The sequence below is a fragment of the Notamacropus eugenii genome, chromosome 1 (genome assembly GCF_028372415.1).
Source record: "Notamacropus eugenii isolate mMacEug1 chromosome 1, mMacEug1.pri_v2, whole genome shotgun sequence".
Lineage (NCBI taxonomy): Eukaryota > Metazoa > Chordata > Mammalia > Diprotodontia > Macropodidae > Notamacropus > Notamacropus eugenii.
The window spans coordinates 215,707,811-215,725,563 of record NC_092872.1 but is presented as its reverse complement, the minus strand read 5'-3'; the positions used below and the strand labels follow the sequence as shown (position 1 = coordinate 215,725,563).

Below are 17,753 nucleotides of genomic sequence, written 5' to 3'. Positions count from 1 at the left end.
GAGGCTTACATAACCATAGTATAGAAGAGATTTAGTGAGGATACTGTAGCACTTAGCTTGAGTCGACGTGATCCCCTCCTTTAGAAACATCTTATCAGGTCAGTCTATGGTCACTCATACAGCCTTGGGGTGGGTTTGGGGATATCTGACAAGACTGAAGGGCCATAGCTCTTGGTTAAGCAGAACTTCATGTCACTATGGACCAGAGTCTATCAGGAAGCTGCCAAACTGTATCTTAAATCTTATTCCTATGAGACAATCAAGTCTTTAAGACAGCTCTATCTTTTTTTGGGGGGGGGGGGGAACTAGCCTACCCCATAGTGGGTATATGAGAAAGAAGATACAGGGAGGGAGCAAGAATTTATTAATCACCTACTGTGTGCCAGGTACTGGGCTAAGCATTTTACAAGTGGTTGCCTCATTTGATCCTCACAAAAACCCTGCAAGGTAGGTGCTATAATTATACTCATTTTACAGGTGAGGAAACTGAAGGAGACAGGAGTTAGGGGACTTATCCAGGATCACACAGCTAATAAGTGTCTGAGGCCAGATTTGAACTCAGATCTTCCTAATCCAGGCCCACTGCATGTTGAGTAGTGTGTAATGAGCCTTGAAAAGTATGCTGGAGCCATATTCAAAGGGCTTTAAATGCCAAACAGAAAAATTCTTACTTTTATCTCACAGGTACTTGGCAGTGGCACTGGGGTAAAGAAGGGAGCAGGACAATATGCTTGGATCTGTGCTTTAGAAGTGTTCAGTAGCTGTGTGGAGGATGGGTTGGAGAAGAGAAAAATTGGCTGCTAGGAGACTATTGCAATGTTTCTTCAGATAATATTAGACAAATTCCATCATTTTATTCTCCAACTCCCCTTTTTCCTCAATATGTGAGATGTGTCATCTGTACTTCCATTGTTCATTGGATCACCAGCTCTCTTGCTATCAACAGGCTTTGACAGAAGGCCAAGTTTTTCAGTTTCCCTAAAATTACTAATGGCACTTAAAATGGTTGAGCCAGAAGTCCATCTCCAAGTCAATGTGTTTGGCTCCTTCCTAGCAAGGATGGGGTGTGGATTATTGTGAGCCTCAGTCCCAGAGGAAGACTATTCCCTGTCATTCTTGGAACCTTGTTCTTGTGCTTTACGGAATTTGGGATATGTAGCAGTCTGCTTGGGCACAGCTAGATGAGCCAGTGGATAGAGTGCTGGGCCTAGAGTCAGGAAGAATTCAAATTCAGCTTCAGACACTTGCTCTGTGACTCTGAGTACATCATATAACTTCAGTTTGTCTTAAGCCAATGGAAAGGAAAATGGCAAACCACTCTAGCATCCTTGCCAAAAAAAACAAAACAAAACAAAACAAAAACCTCACAAAAAACCAATGGACAGTATGGTCCATGGCATCATAAAAGTGAATAACACTGATATGCTTGCTGACTGTGATGCTTAACACCTCCAATAACAGAGAATATAAAAGTGTCTTATTGTATGTGACCATCATGCCTTGTTGCATGTGTTCCTGTCTTGTTCCTCCAAACCATGTTAATATTCCACTGTCTGTGTCCAAGACATCCATCTATCTTAAATATAAATTCCATGAGAGCAAAGACCATGTCTGTCTGATTGCACTCAGTACCCAAGTGACTAATATGATGCCAGTAAGCATGGAATGAGGACACCCTCCCTCTTCACCCCCTTTCTCTATTTCTATTGTTCTAGCTGTTTTTAGGTCCTCTCTCTACATCAGATTCTTTGGAGAGATGCCCCATCTCTCTGCCCCCTCCCTTTCCTTTACTTCATTCCTGCGCCCCTCTCAACTCACTGGAGAGCTGGGGATGTCCAGCCAAAAGTGGTTCTTAGTCAAGAAGTGTGTTCCCTACTAGAGCTATGAAGATTTATTTCTGGATGGATGGGAACTGTGCCAAGGCACTGGTTGTGTGTTTTCATGACACCACAAAAGCTATCTTCTTTGGAAAATATCTTCAGCTGGGACTGAAAAAACTTGTTTCCGTGGCAGCCTTAACCCTAACCTTTTTTTTTGTGGAATAAGGCTTGTTTAAGAGTCTACAAGACAGAAACGTACATATTGTCCTGTGGTGCTGAGAAGAGCCATGTGGTGGGACTGTACCCCAAGCTTAAGAGCCAGAAAGACTTGGAGATGACTTGATCCCATACAATGCCAGAGAGTTCAGTGTCTCCAAGCTCTCCTCAGCCTCCTTTATGATCCTTTACCTCTGTAGGATGCTGTGCTTTTCAAAGCAGGTTCACACACATTATTCACACATATACTAAAGTAATTTTCCTAAAACACAAGTTGACCCAGATCACCTACACTTTCCAATATAGCCTTCAGTGGCTCCCCATTTTCTCTAGGTTAAATACAGACTTGGATATTTAAAATCCTTCCTAATCTATTTCTCCCAGTCTGCCTTTCTAGGTTTATTGCACATTATTATCCTTCATAAACTACGTATTCAGGCTTACTTATTGTCTTACTTGCTACTGCCTGAACTCATTGCTCTATTTCTTGCCTCTCTATGCTTTTGCCCATGCCTGAAATGCACTTCCTCTTTATCTCTGACTCTAGGAAGCCCTAATGAAAAAAATGGCCATGGTCTCCCATTGCTTCCAGGGCCATATCCAGTCCTCTTGACCTGTGTCTTGCAACTGGGATCCAATGACTCTGGAGGAGGAGTAAGGCTGGTGACTTTGCACAGCCCTGCCTCACTTAAATCCAGTTCTCTTGCAAGTGAAGATATCACCCTCCAGATGTCATCAATCCTTTTTGAGAATGAAGGCTGATAACAACAACAGGAAGCCCTGGCTTCCATAAGGCTGAGGTCATGTTTCACCTTTTACAGAAAGTGTTTCCTGATCCCTTTAAATGTTAGTGTGCTCTGCGTCCTCAAATAGGCATGTCTATGCTCACACTTCCCTATCCCTACTAGAATGTAAGTTTGTTAGTGGCAAAGACTTCTTGTTTAGCCTGATTGGCATTGTTTGTATACCCTCAGCCCTAGTACAGTGGTACCTAGTATATGGTAAGGGTTTGATAAATGCTTGTTGGATGAGATTGTCTCATCAGAACTGCACAAATGCCCTGGGTGATAGGAGGATAGGAGGACAGATATTATTGTTATTACTACTTCTACTACAATTACTACTATCACTGCTATCAGTACTACTACTACCACTCCTACTACTACTATTATTAATCTACTACTACTACTAATTAAGCTACTACTACTATTTTTAATGTTTTTTACTTTAAAAATTGAAGAACAGATTCCAACCACTGAGTTTGAGGTCAAAGAAAGGACTAGAACTCAGGTTTCCTACATTTTTAGTCCAGTTATCGTTCCACTACATCTAATTAAATAATCCTTTGAGTTCCCACTCCATTAAATAGCAATCAGTCAATGAATATTAATTGAGCATCTGATTCCCCATTTCTATTGAGAGCTGTTCTGCTTTAGTTCATCCAAGTTTACAACTTCAGGAAGATTCTGAATCTTCTCTCTCCATCACTCTACCCCTTCCCTGTTCGTTGCCAAGCTTCATTTCTGCCTCACCAAAAGCTCTTGGGCCTTTCTCATTGTCTTCAACATTTCTCACTTAGACGATTTCAGTAGCCTCCCAATTTGACCCTCAGCTTCAAATCTCTTCCCTTCTCTGCTTCATCTTTTCAATGGCTGCCAAATCCATTTTCCTAAGGAATAGATCTGACCGTGTCACTTACCTGCTTGTGAATCTTCAGTGACTCTCCACTGACTCTTCTTGGCTTTGCCTAATTGGGACATTTTTTTGTCTTGATCCTTACCTAGCCCTTAGTTATTGAATAGACATGGCCTTAGGCAAATTGAGACCTGGGAAAGACCTTAACTTTGAAAGGCCAAGGTCACCCACTGCATTCTGGGCCTTCACCAGTCATCTTGACCTTTGACTTGGATGACTCTGGAGGAGAGAGTGAAGCTGAAGACTTTTTGAAACTCTTCCTCACTTAAACCCAATCCCTGCAGCAAGTCAAGACATCACCCTCATTATATCATCGGTCCTTTCCAAGAACAAAGAATGAATTTTTGGATACATTGTAACTATTCAGCTTGGTGTTTTACAAGCTTTTTCTAGTTTTGCTCCAGCCTTCTTCTCTGAATTATTTAGTATTACTCATATTTATGTCAAAGGTAATGTTGCCTAATGAATAGTACAGTAGAAGTACATTAGACTTGGAGTCAGGAAGGCTTAGGTTCCAATCAGACCTCAGAAACTTAGTAGCTACAGGACCCTGGCCAAGTCATCTAGCCCTTATTAGTCTACTTCCTCATGTGTAAAGTGGGAATTATAATGTCACCTGCTTCACAGGGTTGTTATAATTATCAAATGAAATAACATACATAAAGCATGGTATAAACCCTAAGTTGTGATATAAATGTTTTATCACTAATATTATTGTTAGTACAACTGCACATTATTTTGCAGCCAAATGGGCTTACTTGTCCACCAAATCTGACTTTCCCTCTAAAACTATTGTACCTCTGCACCGTCCTGTGTGCCTAGAATATAGTTCTTCCTTCCATCAGCCTCTCAAAATCCTTTACTTCCTGCAGGCTTACTTCAGGTACCACTTCTGAAGAGAAGCTCCCCTTGATTATCCTAATTATCAGTGCACTCTCCTTTCTCAAATTATTTTGTTATTTACTCATCTGTAGGTATGTCTGTAAATGTTATGTGTCCTACCCCGACCCCTACAATAGAATGTAAACTTCTTAAAGGCAAAGGTTACTTTTGGTCATTCTTTATATCTTCAGTGTCTGACACAGTACCTTGCATATAGTAAGTATTTAATAAACAGTTCAACCAACAATTGTGTGTAAGGCACTGTGCTATAGAAGATAGGATGACTGCCTTCAAGTATCATACAGTCCAATTGAGTAGGGGTAGGGAGCTAAGCCAAGAAATAATGTAACTTAATAGACAGCAGAAAAGATATCACAAGTTAACAAATAAGTAACTGTTATATTCATAAAATATTCAAAGACAGCAAACCTCAAAAATCACATTAAGTCTGTATTTAGTTCTCTCTAAGTAGAGTAGGGGATGTTATTTTAAACCATTTAAAAACTATTTTTAAAATCCTGTTCCTGTCATCCAGTGTCATTCAGACTCTCTGAGATTTTTCCCAAGTCACCTTCTTGCCAGACTTTGAACAGCATTCAGAGGGTAAATTATGCTCACTGCCAATTCTGTTTTCCCATTAACCTATTTAAGAAATAGAGAAATTTGGTAAAAGAAAACATATTAAGTTCCATCTTGGTCCTGATTAAGATATCCTGAACATCCCATGTGAAATATCTGGTAAGTGTTGCCGAGAAAAATCTCGGAGGAGAAGCTGGGACTGCGTATGTGGATCTGTGAGTCTTCTACATATAGGTGATAACTAAATCCTTAGGAGTTAATGCAGTAACTGAGATAAAAGTGTAGAAAGAGAAAAAGGTCCAGGACAGAGCCTTGAGGAACACCCAGAGTTAAGTGGCATGATATGGATGATGAACCAGTAAAGGAGACTGAGGAGTCCTCAGACAGACAGGAGAAGAATCAGGAGAGAGGAGTATCATAAAATCTCAGGTAGCATGCAGGAGAATGAGACTGAGAGACTGAGAGGCTGGAGAGTTTGAGGGGGCATCAGCATGTCTGTCAAAGTCCCATTGTGTGAGAGCAGGATTTGAGAATAAGAGAAACACAGTGAGCCAGGTGCTGTACTACTGTGGAAAGGAGAAGAAAAAACCTAGAGTTGATAAACATTAGCCACCATGATTTGAATAAGGTAGGAAATTTTTGATAGTGTGAACCTCAGAGGAGATGTTGTTATGGTAAAGAGAGAGTCCAGAAATGACAGCAAGGAGCAAGGATTGTAGCCACTCTTTTCCCAGTACCAGTGTGTCAGGGGGTGAAGAAAGTTGTAGCCAGGGCCCCAGATGATGGAGAGGTTGTCCAAGGATACACACTTGTCTGGGGAGTTGGCAGAGAGAGGCGAGGGCTGTGCTTAGCCTCAAATTCCAACTCATCACTCTCCTACAGTTCTTCTCTCTAAGGTCATCATTACCCTACTTCTGAAATACACTGGCCTTTCCTTAGTCCAGCATCTCTTAAACTCTCTGCAGCACTTATCACTGTTGACCTTCACTTTTAGTGCTTTTCTGCTCTTTTTGACCACTAACTCATCAATGACTACTTTCTGTCTCCCTGTTCTGGGCTGGAAATGACTCAGGCTGGTTCCCAGGTAGTTAGTTTATGGTTGATATTGGAACAAAATGAAACACTCATTGGCCATTCATCAGTGAACAAAAGCAGATTGACTTAGCCAGAGCAGAAGCATATTCAACATTGAGGTCATCTTGAGTCTATACAACTGAATTACCAAAGCTGCATATCATTTTCTACCAGCTAGGTGTCAGAGAGAGCCTGAAACTACTTTATGCCTGTTTTGTTCAAAGGTGAACAATCTTGAGTATGTAGTCCTTGGAGTCTATCAGATGTTGAGGATGATTTCAATACTTTTCAAGGGAAAAGTTATCCTAACTTGCATGGGGATTAAGATATTACCCTTACCATACCCCTTTCTACTAACAACAACAACAACAAATCCGAAAAGTTCTTGGCAGGCTAGAACAGAAGTCCAAATCTAGTACGACATGAAGAGGGGATAAATGTAAAGTTCTATAATTGGGTCCAAAAAATCAGTCTCTCACAAGTTCAAGACAGAGAAGTGGCTAGATTAGATCATGTGAAAAACCAGGGTTATTGTTGTGGTTTTGTTCTTGTTCTTTTGCAAATTACAAGCTTAATTTGAGTCCACAGTATCATGTGGAAGGCCTAAAACCTGTTTTGATCTTAGGCTACATTTAAAAGTCGTTTAATTTCCAGAATGAGGGAAGTAGTAAATCCACTATTGTCTACCCTGGACAAATCGTATCTGGAATATAGTGTTCGTCTCTAGACCTAAAATTGTAGCAATGGAAAAAAGCCTTGAGCTCATGCCATAGATGGAAGAGTTGAAGGATTCATGACAACTGTGTTCAAGTATTTAAAGGGCTATAATGTGGAATCGTGATTAGGTGTGTTTTTCTTGGCCTCAGAAGTCAGAACTAGTAGCACTGAGAAGTTTGAGAGGTAGATTTAGGCTAGATATGATGACAGTAACAACAGTCATCCTAACAATTAGAGCTTTTCCAAAAATGTAATTAGCTTCCTCAGGAGACTGAGGTCTTCTAGCGAAGGTTAGATGACCATTTGGAGATGATTTTCAGTTTGAAACTGATTGAAATGAAGGACCTTTGTGATTTCTTCCAAGTCTTAAATTCTGAGAATAGTGAGCCCCTTCTAAGATTCAGTCCTAAACTTTTTGCTCTTGTTTTGCTATACTGTCTTCTTTATAGATCTCATCTGTTCCAATTTATCGTCTGTTTTTGGAAGAATGTCAAACCTGTAGCTCCAATCCTGACCCTTCCCCCCCTCCCATGTTGTCCTCCATCAGCTCCATTTGTCTACAGGACATTTTTTTCACTTGGAAACACATAAAACACCAAGTTTACTCAATTTGGAAGAAGACATAGCTATTGGTACTCTCTGGTGGGATGAGTCTGATATCATAGACCTGCCTTATTTGTGGAGGGAACTTTAGTCATATAGGGACATCAAAACTACTTTCTTGCCTAGCTCCAAACATGTTATCCTGGAAAAGACTAGGGGTGAGGGGAGGGGGAAATCAAAGCCGTATTTCCTGGAAAGAACTAGGCAGTGATTCTTCCTTTGTCTTCTATACACCTTTCAGTTATTTCCTTAAAAGGTCCTTCTGTCTGTTCTTTCCCACTATCTTAGGAAACCAGCAGAAAAATAACTAATTTGGAAATAAAGAAGTAAGCCACTGAACCCAGCTTTCATAGCAATAAATTATGTGACTTTGAACAAATTACTTTACTCCTCCCCTCTGAACCTTAGTTTCCTAATATATAAAAACAGGTTGTTAGATTAGTTTATCTTTAAGTCCCTTCAGACTCTGGGTAGCTCTTTGAAAACAGCCTTGCTCGGCATGGTGGCACATGTCCCTGATGTTGAATAGGCTGAACATGGAGGATCACTTGAGTCTGGAAATTTTGAGCTTCAGTAGGGCTAAAGCTGTTTGGGTGTCCACAGTAAGTCTGGCACCAGTGTGATGAATCCCTGGAAGCAGAGGACTACTGGGCTGCCTAATGAGGGGTAAACCATACTAGATCAGAAAAATGGGGCAGGTTAAAGCTTCTGTGCCTGGGATTGAGCCTGTGATGGCCACTGTGCTTCTACTCTGAGTGATGTAAGGAACCCATGTCTGGGAAGGAAGGAAGGAAGGAAGGAAGGAAGGAAGGAAGGAAGGAAGGAAGGAAGGAAGGAAGGAAGGAAGGAAGGAAGGAAGGAAGGAAAGGAAGGAAGGAAGGAAGGAAGGAAGGAAGGAAGGAAGGAAGGAAGGAAGGAAGGAAGGAAGGAAGGAAGGAGGGAAAGAAGGAAAGAGAAAGGAAAGAAAGATGGAGGAAGGAAAGGAGGAAGGGAGGAAGGAAGGGAGGGACAGAGGGAGGGAGAAAGGAAAGAAGAATAAAAAGAAAGAAAGAGAAATCAGAGTTTATTTGTCATGGTATTCCCAGTGCCTTGCTCATAATTATTTAACAAAGGCTCCATGAATGAATGAAAGAATGAATGGTGTATATATGGGGTGGGTGGGTGGTATAGACATACTCCTTTCTCTTTAGGATATTATAATCAGAAGGAATTTGGATCTAATGAATGAACTGTGTGTGCCTCCTGCTTAATAAATGGCTTAGCAATCAAGATATAGTAGATATTGTGCCATCAAAGCTATTTCATTGTTTGCTTTGAACTTGGGTAATTTTCCTCATTGGATATTTATATGCCAATATTTAGTTTGTACAAGGAGGTCTTCAGAGTAATGAAATTCATGGAGCTAAGGTGAATGAGCTAGGATTCAGAAATAAAGATTCAGGCTAAGCAGTGAATAGCAGATTAGGAGTTGTGATACACAGAATGGGGAAGCTAGGTGGTTCAGTGGATAGTGTACTGGGTTTGAGGGGAGGAAGTCTCATCTTCCTGAGTTCAAATCTGGCCTCAGAAACTTAGCCCCTGGACAAATCACTTAACTTTAATTTACTTCAGTTTCCTCTTCTGTAAAATGAAGTGGAGAAGGAAATGACAAGTCACTTCAGTATCTTTGCCAAGAAAACCCCAGATGGGGTCATGAAGAGTTGGAAATGACTGAACAAAAATCTACAGAATACCAGGAATCGGATCCTTTCTCTGGCACAATCTGTCTTGTGGAAGCTCCCTGTCCCCTCATTCCCCTTTATAATCATCATCATCATCAACAACAAGCATTTATTAAGCACCTATTATATGCCAGGCCTTACACTAACTATTGGAGATACAAGAAAGGCAAAAGAAGCCCCTGCTATCAAGAACATCACAGTCTAATGGGGAGACATCATGCAAACACCTGTGTACAAACAAAATCTACAAAGTACACAAGGAAAATGGGGGATAAGCTCAGAGGTAAGGCACTAATGAAGGTGGGGAAAGGGAAGCCTGGAGAAGTCCTCTTGTAGAAGGAATTTGAGCTGAATCTTGAAGGAAGCCAGGAAAGCCAGGAGATGGAGATGAAGGAGAGCATTCTAGGCATGGGGGACAGAGTGAAAAGATTTGCTTACTTAGCTGCACCTGTGGGTCTATGGGCTGCTATAGTGAAGAGTTCAATATAACTTCAGGACAAGGATGATCCATCTGATATACTATGATGGAATTCATTCATTCATTCATTCATACCCTCACAGAATCTCAGACTTGAAAGGCAATTTCAAAGTCATCTCTTTCAACCCACATGGGAACCCAAATGCCTTTTAGTTACAACATCCCCAACAAGTGATCATCTGGTCTCTGCCTGAAGACTTTTAATGGTTAGAAACTCATTTCCTCCCAACACTACCCACTCCACTTCTGGATGTCTCTCATTGTTAGGAAGTATTTTTCTTATACCAAGCCAAAATCTGTCTGTCCTCTCTGCAACTTTCACATATTGCTTTTAGTTCTGCACTCTCAGACCAAATAAAACAAATCTAATCCCTCTTCTAAATACTTTAAATACTTGAAGACAGCTCTTGTTCCCATCCTCCCAGTCTTCTTCACTTTAAGCAAATATCCTCTGTTCTGTCAGGCAATCCTTATATGGCATGATTGTGGATCCCGCTGCCATCCTAGCCACCCTCCTCTGAATATGCTCCTGCTTATCTGTGTCCTCCCAGACCTGAGTACAGTGCCCCAGATGTGATCCGAGTCAAGCAGGTCTGACGCTGTTTTTGGTAGTAGTGATTTAGCCTAGGGTTTATTTTAATTGTTTTGGTTGCCATTCTTGACCCATATTGAGTTTGGGTCTACTAAGACCCTTAGTTGTTTTGACACAAACTGTTGTCAAGCTACTGCCACCCCCATTCTGTATTCATGGAGTTGATTTTGGGTGGAGGTGAAGGGGAAGCAATTGAAGTTAAGTGACTTACCCAGGATCACACAGCTAGTAAGCATCCGAGGTCAAATTTGAACTTAGGTCCTCCTGACTCCCAGGCCAGTGTCTATGCATTGTACCTCCTAGCAGCCCCTGAAGTTGACTTTTTGAACCTAAGTGCAGGACTTTTTATCCATCTCCGTTACATTTAATTTACTAGATTCAGCCTAGCATTCCAGACTATTAAGAACTTTTTTGATCTCAATGGTTATCTAACACAGGGGTGAGCAAACTTTAGCCTGCTGTTTGTTTTTATATAAGCTAAGAATGGTTTTTACATTTTATAATACAATAAAAACTTTATTCGCAAATGTAAAAACCATTCTAAGCTCTCTACTCCATACCAAAACAGGCAGTGGGAAGATTTGACTTGCAGGCTGTAGGTTTCCAGGTTGCCATTTGTAATCTAATACATTCACTGTGTTTGCCAGCTTTTTGTCATCCATAAATTCATTAAGCATCAGACTTTTACTTAAATACAAGTACTTGATTTTAAAAATACTTAAGAGAACTTAAGGAAAGCTCAGAGGGCCATTACCATGGAGACCTCCCTATATTAGACAATTATCCATTAATCACCACCCACTGGTTATTTCAACCAGTATGGCATCTGTGTAATGGTACCACATCTCCTCCACATCTCTCTGTCTTGTTGCCAAGGATAGCATGAGGGACTTTGTAAAGCATTTGGCTGAGATTTTTAAAAAATGTAGTGTCTATGGCATTACCCTGTTCTATCAATAGATAGACTTGTCGGAAAAGGAAATGAAAGCTAGTCTAGCATGGCCCATTCACGATGAACTTATTCTGGCTCATAGTGATCACCATTTCTCTTTCTAAATACCTCTACATCATCTTATTAATAATGTGTTTAAAAATTTGCCAGTAGTTGAAGTCAACACCACCAGGCTATAGACAAGAGAAAGACTTGCCTTCCTGTCAGTTTAAGGATACCTCTCCTGAAAATTTATCAAGAACCTACTGCATGCAAAGTGCTATTATAGGTTCTGAGGATTTAGAGAAATAAATGAAATAGCCTCTACCCTCAAGGAGCATACATTCTCTTGTTCTCTTTTTATAAATCTAGACTTTCCAACTCCAGCCCTTTGGTGCTATTTTTAAAAAAATAGGACATAATTATTGCACTCCCTGTCTCGGTGCAGTACAGTGGAAAGAACTCTACATTTGAAGTCAGAGGATCTAGGTTCAAATCCTACCCTTTCCACTTGCTACTTTTACTTGGAACAAGTCACTTAAACAATCTAATCCTTGATTTTCTTTTCTGTAAAATGGAGATAGTCTATCAATTGCTTACTGGCTGAGGGAGATGGGAGGGAAATGAAAGAGGGAGAAAATTTGGAACTCAAAATTTTGTAAAAATGAATGTTAAAAATTGTCTTTACATGTAATTGGAAAAAAATTATTAAAAGTGGAGATAGTCACACTAGTGTTTTAAAGAGTTGTTATGAATCACAAATAAGTCATTGTGCATGCAGCACTTTGCTGTGGCCTTTAGCTACTTTGGAGATATTGCAATTATCATCCTTTGATTTCCCAAAGCACCTTCTTGTCCCTCTTTTAAGCATTTGTCAAGTGTTAGTATTATGTTTCATATATTTGTATATATATTCTGCTGTAAATATTTGTATTTTATTGTTGAAATGAGTGTAGGTGTCACAAAACTGGCACATCCCCCAACCAAAGGCTGCCAAGCCCCAGCTTATTCTGCTCCTTAACCCTATGACTCAGATGTGTGTTCTGACGGGGTAGGGTTGGGATTGAACCTCTGATTTCATTACTATAAGGAACTCTCAGATGAGTAAACTCCCTCCACTAATGCAAACTAGCTTCTTCTCTGTAACTCATAGTCTGATAGAGTAATTTTCCCCCAGACTTCCCCAAGCATTTCCCATTCCCCTCTAATTCTATTGTCTTCCCTGTGTTGATTATTTCCAATTTATCCTATGTAAAGCTGTTTGTACGTAACTATTTGTGTGTTGTCTTTCCTTATTGAACTGTGAGTTCCTTGAAAACTGAAAATGTCTTTTGCTTTTCTTTGTATCCCCAGAATTTAGCAGAGAGTCTGGCATATAAGGGGTGCTTAATAAATGTTCATTGCCTGACTGTCTGTCACAGGCACGACTTGAACATAGATCTTCTTGGTTCCAAGGCAAGTTCTCTATCTATGCTATTCTGCTTCTCTGTATTACGCTAGCCTTTAATAAATGCTTGTTACGAAAGAAGGAAGGAAGGAAGGAAGGAAGGAAGGAAGGAAGGAAGGAAGGAAGGAAGGAAGGAAGGAAGGAAGGAAGGAAGGAAGGAAGGAAGGAAGGAAGGAAGGAAGGGCGAGACAGAAGGAGATAGGAAGGAAGCAATCATTTATTATGTGTCAGGCACTGTGCTAAGTGCTTTGTACATATTATCTCATTTGATCCTCACAAAAATCCTGGGAGGTAGCCATTAGTATTCCCTTTTTATATTTGAGGAAATTGAGTCAGACAATGACATGAACCAGGGTTGCACAGCTTATAAGTGCGCAGGTCACATTTGAACTCAGGTCTTCCTGACTTGCCGGCTGAGAGCGCTATCCACGGTGCCACCTAATTACCTCGCAATTGAATTCACTCCCTTTGAAACCCTCACCCTCTTGCTCTCATATGGAATTTTTGTTTGAGAATTACAAGCCTTCCTTTGCTTCTTCCCAGCCAGGTCTCTAGACAAACTCTATAACTTCGCTGACTGCTCTGGGCTGCACCTGATCTTCGCCTTGAACGCGCTGCGCCGTAATCCTAACAATTCCTGGAACAGCTCGAGCGCTCTGGGTCTGGTTAAATACAGCGCCAGCAAAAAATACAACATCTCCTGGGAGCTGGGCAATGGTGAGTAAAGACATTGTCTTCTCGGCACTGACAAGGTCAAGGAGGAAAAGTGAGGAGCAGTTGGTGGTCCTTCCCGTCAGACGACTGTCACCTGGGCATGAGTCAGGAAAACACTACAGATGCCTGGTCTTTAAGAGGACCCCCCCCCCCCCACCGCCCAGTCCTGGGATTAGCTCAGCTCAGCCTTGTGGAGTTACAGTCCCTTTTACTTGGATCTTCTTGTTTGAGTGTTCCCACTAGCCAGCACTATGATTGTTCCCATTTGACAGGCAAAAAAAACTGAGACTCTAAGAGGTTACAATCACTTTTACACTTGAATCTTCTCACTTGAATTTCCCCTGGCCAGCAAGTATGATTGTTCCCATTTGACAGGGAACAACACTGAGACTTTCATGCTCCTTGACCCAGCTGATGAATGACAGAGTCCACATTCCAACTTCTGGACCCAAGTCTAGTTCTTTAATCTTTAAAAAAGAAATTATACTTACTTTTCAATTAACAAGCATTTATTTTCTCTTTCTCCCACCTCCTCCCACTGCGGGGGGAGGTGGGGCGGGGAGGAGAGGGGAACAAAAAGAAGCCCTTGTAACAAATATGCAGTCAAGAAAAAAAGCAAATCCCCACAATGACCATGTCCAGAAATGTGTATGTCATTCAGCATCTTGAGCCCATCACTTCCCCGTTGAGAGGTAAGCCTTTCCACTACACCATCTTGCCTCTGTGAAATGTAATCCATTGGGGAGCAAACTGCTCATTTGGGTGAATGCCTGGATTTTTCAGGCTCACCTTTTTGTTTGCTTAACTTTATGGGACTCTGAAAATGACTGGCCAGGGATTTCAAAGCAGATCACTATGGCTGCTTTTGGGGGGGGGGGGGGGTGTTTTGTTACTGTTGTTACACCTACATCGACTTGATTCAGAGCATGGGAATAAAACCACACGTGAACTTGATTGTTTTCCTTTTAACCAGGATACAGTCCATCTGTAACAGCCAGGATCATATTTTCCCTCTGGTAACTTAACCTTTTTTTATGTGAGACCTTCTTCTGGAGAATCTGGGATTCATTCCTATTATGGAATCAATGTTAATTGTGATTTCATTTTGAGTAATAGCCATCTGAACTGAAAACGTGTCAGCATCCTCATGAATGGCTTTGTAATTTAATGTGCTGCTCTTTGTTGACACTGATGCTGAAGAAAAACAGGATGCCCTTGTCATTCTTGGGTTCTGAGCTCCCCCAGAATAGGGGAGTCTCTGAATTCAGACAAGGCACTTGAAGGAAGATAGACTAGTCACACAAATCCCTTCTCATTTCTTCCCACTTTTCCCCAAGTGGCAGACAGCTGTGAGAATCTATACCTAACTTCTTGGTGCCTCAGTTTTCTCCTGTTAGTTGACATATATTTCCTCTCTTCTGACTTTCTTATTTCTGTCCCCTTCACTTCATCCCATCATTCTCCACTTCTCAGAGGGAGGAGAAGATGGGGAGATTCTGTAAGGAGGAAACGGACTGACTAACCTGAATCAGATTGAAAAAGTATGAAGCTAGCACCTTCAGGTCCTGAAATCTCAGTTTTAGGTTCTGATGTCCTCTGCAGCTACACAGGTGCTAAATCACAGAGAATAGTTTGGAATTTGGAATGATTTATGGAATTGGGAAATTTATTTCCTGGCTCCTTTATATCCTCACTCTTAGCCCCAATCACCCTGAGCATGGTTCCCTACCTGCATCTAATCTGAGTCTTCTACTTGTGCTTTCTCAAAATGACCCAGATCCACAATTAACTTAATGCTACCTCACTCTAACCTCTTCTGTGATTAGAATTCTCATTCACTGAGATCTAAAGAGATTGATCAACTTAACTGAAGGAGAGATAGAAGGGAAATATTTATTGACTCCAAAGTAGAGTTTGAAAACTACAAGGAAGAGAAACTTTTTTGAAGACTGTGTAGACCAACATGGTAGACAAAAGAAATTTAAGAAAGGTCATCAAGTTTGCCTATCTCTAAAAGGCTAAGTAATAATGGACTCCTTATATTTTAAAAGAGGAAAGAGAGATAATTGTCCCTTTGTTGTAATGCATAATTTCTGAAAGTTAATGAAGGAAAATAGAAAAAAAAATAACCCTAGAGGAGGAGAGGGAAAGAAAAGAATTTATTATTTCTTGCAATATGAGCATTGCTGAAGGAGAAGTTCAGGGGAGTAAGGATATTATGAACCTTGTTATTATCTAAGCCAATGTATATTTTAAAAAATAAATGTCATGTTAATGCAAATTCAGTAAAGTGAGGATAGGCCTTGCCTGACATAAGAAGGAGGAAGACAAGGATTTGAAAGATAAGGTAGAATTTGGAAGATTGCTTCAAGCAAAACAAACTCTAGCCCCAGAGAGTAGTTACCAAAAGGAATAAATTTAGAAAGCATACAAGACCCATTGGTTTGGGTATGGGCTGGGAGAAGGAGAGGAGAGAAAACAGATTGACTTGCTGCAAGGAAAATAATTGTTGATGCCTGTTGCTTAATTCATTGGCTTGTTAAATTTTTATTTTTTTCTTATAGAAATGGTGGAGGGGTGGATAGGAAAAATGTTATAACAGAATTTGATAAAGGGAAGTACAAATTTAACACTTGTAAGCATGAATCAGAATGGGATAAACTCACCCATAAAATGAAAGAGGATGTCAAAGGGACAGAATAGAAAGTAATTTATTGGCTATAAGAAACACACTTAAAATATAAAGCTACATTGACAGCTAAGATAATAAGGTAGATTAGAATTTATTATGTTTCAGCTGAATCCTAGAAAGTGAGAATAGCAATAATGATTTTAGATAAGATAGCAGCTAAACAAATATGGTTAAAAGAAATCATCAGGGAAGCCATGTGATGGTTAAAAGTACCATATATAATGAATCAGTAGCATATTAAATTCATGTATCAAATGGCATATCATCTACTTAAGGTACTTTAAGTAAATACTTAAGGAAGGAATAAACTTATTTACAAGAAGATCTAAATAGTAAAACAGTAATTCTTCAACGTATTTCTTTAAACTTGGACAAATCAAACAAAAAGAGAAATGACAGAAATTAAAGGATTTGAAGAAAATATTTAAACTAGGTATGATAAACCTTTGGCAATTATTGAATGGTTATTTTCGGGAAATAACTATTTTTAGCATCACATAATGTTTTTAGAAAAATTAATCATGTGCAAAAGACATAGCTAATTCATAAATTCAGAGAAATAGTAAATGTCTTTATAGATATAATTAGTCTCCAAACATATTAAATACTTAAAGAGTTGCAGGCACTGTGATATCTATTGAGGATACAAAGGAAGAAAACGATATGGTGTCCCTTCAAGGAGCTTACATTTTAATAGGAGAGACAACATACACATAACTTTACATACAAGACATATTTGGTGCAAATGGAAGGTAATTTCAGAGGGAAAGTATTAGCAATTGGGGATGACAGGAATAAAATAAAAATTTAATATAATTAAAATGTAAACAAAAAGGGAAATATGAGTCAAGAATCCATAACTGAATGGAGATGAAATATTGTCATCCTAAAGAATAAGTGGGTCAAAAGCTAATCATAAAATAATAAATATATTAAATAATATTATTACAATAAGATACCATTCAAATGTATCTGATACAACTAAGGCAGTCCTTAGGTAAATGTGTATAGCCCTGAACAAATATATCCATAAAAGAGAGAGCTACTAACTTGAACAAACAGCTAAAGAAACTAAAAAATCTAAAGTCAACAATCTTCAAACAAACTAAAAATAGAAATTCTGAAAACTAGAGAAGGGTTAAACAAAAATTAAAAACAAAACTAAAAAACCTTTTACACTAATCAATAAAAATGAGGTTTGGTTTGTTTTTTTTTTAAGACCAATATACTATACAACCTATTTGCTATTTAATTTTTTAAAAGAGAGCAGTGGAAAACCATAGTACCAAAATTTAAAATATATGGAGGGAGAATTCATAGCAAATAGAGAAGAAATAAATAAAATTATCAGAAATTGCTGTACCCAATTATATACCAACAATACTGACAGCATAAATGAAATGGATGAATATTTTAAAAAATATATAAAATACCCAGTGTAACAAAATTCAGGGCTTATAAATACAAATTATTCCTTAGAGAAGTAACGCAATTGAAATAACAAGAAATATATCCGTTGTTCATAGTTGGGCAATGCTGATATCATAAAAATGACAGTGCTTAAGTTAAATGAATGATTTAATGTACCCAGG

At 39.5% G+C, this 17,753-nt stretch overlaps 1 protein-coding gene across 2 annotated transcripts in view; it reads left to right on the top strand.

Moving 5' to 3' along the window:
* HPSE2 (heparanase 2 (inactive)) overlaps positions 1-17,753 on the top strand; it is a 724,961-nt gene that overhangs the window by 416,770 nt on the left and 290,438 nt on the right. For both annotated transcript variants that reach the window (XM_072626990.1, XM_072626982.1), the window contains exon 4: positions 13,299-13,472. In XM_072626990.1, coding sequence (XP_072483091.1) covers positions 13,299-13,472 — 174 coding nt within the window. The remainder of the gene's footprint in view (positions 1-13,298; positions 13,473-17,753) is intronic.